The sequence below is a fragment of the Elephantulus edwardii genome, unplaced genomic scaffold (genome assembly GCF_000299155.1).
Source record: "Elephantulus edwardii isolate Elephantulus edwardi_28Jun2011 unplaced genomic scaffold, EleEdw1.0 scaffold00129, whole genome shotgun sequence".
Lineage (NCBI taxonomy): Eukaryota > Metazoa > Chordata > Mammalia > Macroscelidea > Macroscelididae > Elephantulus > Elephantulus edwardii.
Window position 1 is genome coordinate 8,766,995 of NW_006399879.1, and position 8,007 is coordinate 8,775,001.

Consider the following 8,007-nt stretch of genomic DNA (forward strand, 5'->3'; position numbering starts at 1 on the left):
CATAGGGTCGCTATGAGTCGGAAGCGACTCGACGGCACATAACATCAACAACAACAACAACATATTTTATAAGAAATACAACATAGGCTAAACACATGGATTTCACCTGATGGTTTGCATAGGAATATAATCTATTACATTTGTGGAAAGAACCACTGGAGAAGCTCAATATCAGCTGTGAAAACTAGGCCAGGTGCTGATTTTGGAACAGACCACCAACTACTCATATGCAAGTTCAAGCTGAAGTTGAAATCCACAGAAACCAAAATTTGATCTTAAGTATATCCCATTCAAATTTCAAAACCTTCTCAAGAATAGGGTTGAAGCCTTGAACACCAACGAGCAAAGACCGAATAAGCTGTGGGAGGATATAAAGAATACCATCCATGAAGAATGCAAAAGGTCATTACAAAGGCAGAGGAGGAAAAAAAAATCAAACTGGATGTCAGATGAGATTCTGAACATTGTAAAGAGCACTGAGAAGCCAAAGCCAAGGGAAGAAATGAAGGAGCTGAACAGAAGATTTTAAAGGGCAGCTCGGGAAGACAAAGCAAAGTATTATAATGAAACATGCAAAGAGCTGGAGTCAGAAAATCAAAAGGGCTGCACTTGCTCAGCATTTCTTAGGTTGAAGGAATTGAAGACCAAATTCAAGCCACAAGTTGCAATACTTAAGGATGCTTTGGGCAGAATATTGAATGGTCCAAGAAGCATTAAAAGAAAATGGAAGGAGTATACAGAGTCACTGTACCAGAAGGAATTACTGATAAAAAAGAATTTCGTGAAACGGCATGTATCCTGTGGTGGTGAAGGAGGAGTTCAAGCTGCTCTAAAAGAATTGGCAAAAAGCAAGGCTCCAGGATTTGACATATACCAATTGACATATTCCAACAAACAGATGAGCTCACTAAGTTGTGCCAAGAAATATGGAAGACAACCTACTGGCCAACTCACTGGGAGAGATCTGTATTTGTTGCCAGTTCAAAGAAAGGTGACCCAACAGAGTGTGGAAATTATTGAAAATGTATCATTAATATCACATGCAAGCAATATTCTGCTGAAAATTATCCAAAAACAACTGGAACAACACATCAACAGAGAGCTGTCAGATGTGCAGGCTGGATATAGAAGAGGCCATGGTAATTAGGGATATTATAGCTAATGTTAGATGGATTTTGGCTGAAAGTAGAGAATACCAGAGGAATGTCTATGTGTTTCATTGACTATGCAAAGGCGTTTGACTGTGTGTATCACAACAAGCTGTGGCTGACTCTGAGAAGAATCGGAATCCCAGAACATTTGATTGCACTTATGCGAAACCTATACTTGAACCTATACTTGCACTTACTGCAGAGAGTCAAGGACTGCAGCCTTCAATATGGATTGAGGTTCAATGCCAAGAAGACAAACATTCTCAACACTGGACCAATCGGTAGCATCAGGATGGATGGCGAAGAGATTGAGATTGTTCACAGCTTCAGTTTGCTCAGCTCCACGGTCAACACTCTTGGCACCAGTATCCAGGAAATAAAAAAAAAACATATTACGATGGGAAAGTTTGCCGTTAGGGACCTCTCTAAAGTACTCAAGAGCAATGGTGTCTCTCTGGAGACTAAGGTGTGCCTGATACAGGCCATGGTATTTGCAATCGCTTGTTATGCATCAGAGAGTTGGACAATGACTAGGGAGGATAGAAGGAGAATTGATGCCTTTGAGCTGTGGTGCTGGAGAAGAGTATTGAATGTACCATGGACTGCCAAGAAAACAAACAGATTCATCGTAGAGAGGGTTAAACCAGGCTGCTCCTTGGAGCCATGGATTCTGGGGCTTCGTCTGACATACTTTGGACATGTTGTAAGGAGAGACAGGTCTTTAGAGAGGAACATCATGCTGGGTAGAGTAGAGGGACAGCGCAGGAGGGGAAGACCGTCTATGAGGTGGATTGATTCAGTGACTGGGGTAATTGGGATGGGTGTGTCAGAGGCAATGAGATTGGCACAGCATAGAGCATGGTTTAGGGCTGTTGTAGATAGGGTCGCTATGAGTCACAAACGACTTGACAGCACATAACAAAAACAACAACAACAACAACAACATACTTGGACCAGGAAGCTGTCATCAGAACAGAGCAAAGAGACTCTGCATGGTTCAAAATTGGTAAGAGTGTATTCTGTATCCATACCTTTTCAATCTATACGCAGAACACATCATCTGGGAGGCAGAGCTGTATGAAGAGGAATGTGGCATCAAGATTGGAGGAAGATTCATCAATAATCTGCGTTATGCAGATGATACAACTCTGCTTGAAATGGAGGAGAACCTGAAGCGCTTGCTGCAGAAGGTCAAGGACTGCAGCCTTCAACAAAGATTCTCACCTCTGGGCCAATTAGCAGCATCGTGATGGATGGTGAAGAAATTGAGATTTAACACAGCTTTAGCTTGCTTGGCTCCACAATCAACACCCTTGGCACCAGCAGCCAGGAAATCAAGAGATGGATTGCATTGGAAAAGTTATCTGTTAGGGATCTCTCCCAAAGTACTGAAGAGCCATGACATCAGCCTGGAGACTAAGGTGCACCTGATCCAGACCATAGTCTTCACAATTGCTTGCTATGCATCAGAAAGCTGAACAATGACTAGCGATGATAGAAAGAAAATTGATGCCTTTGAGCTGTGGTGCTGGAGAAGGGTATTGAATATACTGCATAGTGCTAGGAGAACAAACAGGTTCATCCTAGAGAGGGTGAAGCTGTTCGTTGTCTGCGCTTCATCTGACATACTTTGGCCATGTTGCAAGGAAGGACCAATTCTTGGAGAGGAACATCATACTTGGAAGGGTGGAGGGACGGAGAAAGAGAGGGAGAGGAGATGGATTGATACAGTGACTGGGGTAATGAGGGTAGGTGTGTCGGAAACAGTAAAGTTCGCACAGGACAGAGGAGATTTCAGGGCCGTTGTACATATGGTCTCTATGAGTCTCAAGCAATTTGACGGCACATATAAACAACAACGACAAATGTAGGTGGAATATACTTCCTTATTCTTTTCTTCAACTTTCACAAACATGAAACAATTGAAAATACCATGACTTGGACCAGGTACACCTTAGTTTTTACACTGAAATCCTTGCTTTTTGGCACTCTAAAGAGATCTCTGATAGCAGACTTGCCGATGCAGCATATCTCTACCTTTCCTGACTGCTGTACCATGGGCGTTGCTCCTACCAGTTTGGTTCTTATAGACTTGTTTTCATTTTCCTCAGATTCAGTTTGAACTTGCAGGTGAGAAATTGGTAGTCCCTTCCACAGTCAGCACCCAGCCGTATTTTGACTGGTGACCTTTATCTTCTCTATCACCTCTTCCTACAGATGTAGTCGATTTGATTTCTGACGATTCCATCTGGTAAAATGTCATTTATCTTTTTAAAGCTTTTCAGTAAAGAAGTTGTTGGTCAGGCACAATTCTGTCATGTGATCTCCAGCCTCACTTCTGTTATCAATGTCTTCTCTTCCCACCATCAGTCCTTGTTCTTTGTTTTCATCTGTGCATTCGAATCACCATATATTACTAGTGTGTCCTGATGTATGTTTGCTCAATTTCAGACCTTAGTGGTAGATAGATTTCCCTCTTTTTTGACCTTGGTGGTTGGTGCATAATTCTGAATTGTAGATTGATATATTTTCCTTGTAGACAGTATCTTGTTACTGAAAACATTGTACTTCAGGATAGATCTGGAAACATCCTCTTTTTGACAATATGACACCATTCCACTTAAATTTGTTATTCTAGACATAAAACAAAATTAAAACAAGCTTGGGAGTGGGAGTGGCATCCACTTCCATAATAGCTTGCCTCCAGAAACTCTATGAACCCGGAGAAAGGATGAAAGTCACGCATGCAAGTGTTGAGGACTTTCGTTCATAGGGTTGCTATGAGTCGCCTACAAATTGACACTTAACAACAATAACATCAACATAGAGAGTAATCAGTTGGCCCAGTGGACAGAAAGCGATGCTACCAAGTTGGAGGTGGGTGACTTTTAATCCATGGCCCTCAGGCCTGTCTTTCATTGTTTTTGTTCAAACATTCTTCTAGATCATATAGCCCTGGTGTGTCCACTTGCCATACAGCAGTAACTTGTGGTTGCTGTGAAGTTGAACATTGTGAAACTGATTTGTCAAATGTGTTAATGGTTATCCATGGCAGACAGTGTTTGTTGGAGCTCCCCAGTTAAAACAAGCTTGGAAGCAGGAGTGGCATCCACTTCCATAATAGCTTGCCTCTGGAAACCCTATGAACTTGGAGAGAGGATGAAAGTCACACAAGTGTTGAAGACTTTCCTTCATAGGGTCACTATGAGTCGCCTATGACTCAACGGCACTTAACAACAACAACAACAACAACAACACACATAGTAGACCATGTGACTGTCTTAAATTGAAAATGGCCAATATTCAGTATCAGTTAATTTTAGCTCACTAGACTGGGATGTTAATCTTTATTCATTCCTTTTCATTTTTTACAAATTCCAATTTTCCTAAATTAATACTTTGCACATGTCTGATTATCAGTGGATATTTGCAGCCCTTTCCTCTCGTTTGCAGCGTGAGTAGAAGCTTACCCCATTTGTGTCATGAGGAAGATTCTGTGCACAGAGGCACCTGTTCCTTGCCTGTGTTTGCGTGCCTTCCCACCTGACAGTCTCATTTTCTTGGGTTCCACTGGACAATGTACCAGGGCTATTATTTCAGAAATGGATGATTATTCCTGCTTCTGAGTCTGTCTTAGTCTGGGTGCCTCAATGGGTGACCCTGCTAGTATAAAATCTGGCACCATAGCGTCCAGCATCATGGCACCTGGTAGCCACCACTGTGCAGCAGACTGAGGGGCAGGTGGTAATGTAGAAAGTGGTTCTGCTCATCAGCCCCTTGCACGGGGCATGCTCTCCCAGCTGCCTGACTTGTAGACAGACTCTGCAGGCGTCCCACTGCCCCTGTATGTGTTGGTCCCTGTTCTCTTTTCAGAAGACCCCTCTGAGAGACTAGGTTAGGGTCTGCCAACTCTGGCCTGCCTCTGTTCTTCCAGACAGGATCTCAGTCACAGACATAGGGGTTAGGAGGTCAACACGCACTTGGGGGACACAACTCCACACAGCAGTGATGACTGACATTAGGGTGTGTGCGAGCCACAGGTACATGCGTGCGCACACAGCCTCCAACAGTGTGCCCTGATGGTGACCACCCCTCTGTCTGTACTTCTGCTCCCTCAGAAAATTCAGGACCTGGAGGCCACACTGTACGATGCGCTGCAGCAGGACCCAGGCTGCAGGGTGGGCGTGACGCTGAGCGAGGACCAGCGCGGGGACCTACAGGCCGCTGTGGAGAAGGTGCGCAGGCAGATCCTGAGGGAGAGCCGAGAATGTGACAGCCAGGTGCTGAGGGCACGCACGGAGCTGCTGCAGCAGGCCCAGCAGGTGACATGGGGACGTCCACCTCCCATCCCCCACGTGTGCTCTGATGCTGAGGACAGGCATGGGGGGCCAGCTCTCCAGGGAGGCTGAGAGTAGATCTCAGTCCTGTGAACAAAGCTTTCCTACCTGCTCCAAGACACCCAGCTTTGGCCCAGGGTTGGGGGAGGGACGTGGAAGAGCTCCAGTAAACAGGAGACCCCTGGTCATGCTTGAGGGAGGATGAGCTGTGGGGAGGTTGAGCATGCGGAGAAGACAGCATTAGTTGGTAGAGGGACAGAACATACCAGAGTGGCAGGGAGTCAGAGGCCCCCGGCTTCTCTGCCCTGAGACACCCCCAAAGCAGAGATGACCATAGTGAGGCTGTGTGTCCTGGCACAAGGGTTAGGACCTGTTGTTCATCTCATGGGCACACGGTGAACTGGCTGGGGGTCCCACTACCTGGGGATGGGGAGGCTGCAGGTTCAGGGTCACGGTCACACACACACTAGAACACAATAAAGGTGTTTCTGCTGGATGTGCCGACCCTGACACAGAGCATGTGTTTCAGAGAGTCCGGGACCTAGAGGCCAAGCTGGAGGCTCAGAAGAGGCACCTGAAAGAGCTGGAGGAAAAGGTAAGGGGATGTTTGAGGTCCCATCAGAGTGAGCAGATTTGCTCACCAAAGGCCCTCCCTCCCATCAGCACCATCAGCGCATCCAGGGAACTTCTCGGCGACCTGACCCCTCTGTGTGGAGTCTGCTTCCCACTAAATCTCTCGGGTGCATGGACTTTTGGGGGTGAGCGGCCTTCATTTGGATGCTGGGTCTAGACTGTAGCAGAGAGCCCCAACCCAGAACCTCATGTAAATGTTGCCAAAGCCCACATGCTCAGAGGCGGCATGTCTCCCTACAAGGACAGAGGATGAATCTACTTCCCTCCTGTCCCGTCGACACTTCAACTGTTACCATCTTGTGCCCAGCATATGTGCTGAGATGGATTTACATGTTGTCCTGACCCCAGAGCAGGAAGGGTAGACCCACAATGCTGTAGCCCTTACCCCATGTATCCCCAATCCAGGCACCCATCCCAAGGGTCGCAGCCCCAGGTGCTCTACTCCAAATGCCCCCATCCCAGGGGCCCAGCCCCAGGTGTCCCCACCCCAGGCACCCTGCCTCAAGTGCCCCCACCCTAGGGGCCCCACCCCAAGTGTCCCCATCCCAGGGGCTCAGCCCCAGATGCCCCCATCCCAGGCGCCCAGCCCCAGGTGCCACATTGGAGCAGAGCAATCTGAAAACAGCATCTTCTCTCCAGCATGGCTCTGCTCTTGTTGAAGCATCTTGGTGGTCTACCTATGGTCTCATTCCCTGTCCCCAAGACAGGGCCTCATGGATGAGAGAGAAACCCTGATTCTGATTTTTATGCACAGCAAGTGATGAGCTCATGAGGTGACGGGGAGGGTGACTGGGGTCAGCTGGGAATGTCCACTCATCCAGGACATGCAAGGACAAGAGGGGCTCACTGGAGAACAGGGGCCAGGGCTGCCCTGAACAGAGAGTGATGGGAAGCTCTGGAGATGCTGGAGATAAAGGCAGCCTTGAGATGCTACCGGCTTTAGAAGCTACTTCTTCTCAGGAGACTAAGCATCTAGGACTTAAGTCCCTCTCTCACTTAGAGTCTGTTTGGATTTTTACTTTTTCCCATAAGCAATAATTACTAGTACTAACTTCAGGAGGCTCTGGTGGTCTAGTGGGTAAGGAATTGTGCTGACACCTTAAGGCATGTGGTTTGAATCCACTATCTGCTCTGCAGGAGAAAGAGGGGCAGTCTCCTCCCTGAAAACTCACTGGAGGGTCAGACATGAGTCCATTCTGACTTGATGGCACACAACAACAACAACAACAACAACAACAACACTGATTTCAGCAGCACATGGCAGAAATCTGTTACAAATTCAAGCCAGATTCAGAAGAGAACATAGAACAAGGAACATCATTGCTGGTCTCACATGTACCTTGGCTAAAACCAGAGAATACCAAAAGGCATTTAACTGTGTCTTATTGACTATTTATTGACTATGAAAAACAGAAAGCAAAGAGTGTCAGAGGAATGTCTATCTGTGCTTCATTGACTATGCAAACACTTTTGGCTGTGTGGATCACAACAATGGGAATCCCAGAACACTTGATTATGCTTATACGAAACCTATACTTGGACTGGGAAGGAGTCTGCAGAGCAGAGCAAGGAAACATTGCATGGTTCAAAATCAGAAAAGGAGTGTGTCAGAGATGCATCCTGTAGCCGTACCTTTTCAATCTATATGCAGAATAGATCATTGAGGAAGCAGGGCTTTAGGAGGAGGAATGTAGCATTAGGATTTAAGGAAGACTAAGGGGTCGTGGTACTAGGGATATTGTAGCTGATGTTAGGTGGATCTTAGCTGAAAGCAGAGAATACCAGAGGAATGTCTACCTGTGTTTCATTGACTATGCAAAGGCATCTGTGTGGATCATAACAAACTGTGGCTGACTCTGAGAAGAATGGGAATCCCAGAACAATTG

The 8,007-nt window shown here is 46.4% G+C and overlaps 1 protein-coding gene across 3 annotated transcripts in view; it reads left to right on the top strand.

The window, feature by feature from the left end:
• The window catches only part of JAKMIP1 (janus kinase and microtubule interacting protein 1), a 95,418-nt gene that overhangs the window by 81,485 nt on the left and 5,926 nt on the right, over positions 1 to 8,007 (top strand). For all 3 annotated transcript variants that reach the window (XM_006893631.1, XM_006893629.1, XM_006893630.1), the window contains 2 exons: positions 5,270 to 5,473; positions 6,018 to 6,083. In XM_006893631.1, the coding sequence (XP_006893693.1) occupies positions 5,270 to 5,473; positions 6,018 to 6,083 (270 nt within the window). The remainder of the gene's footprint in view (positions 1 to 5,269; positions 5,474 to 6,017; positions 6,084 to 8,007) is intronic.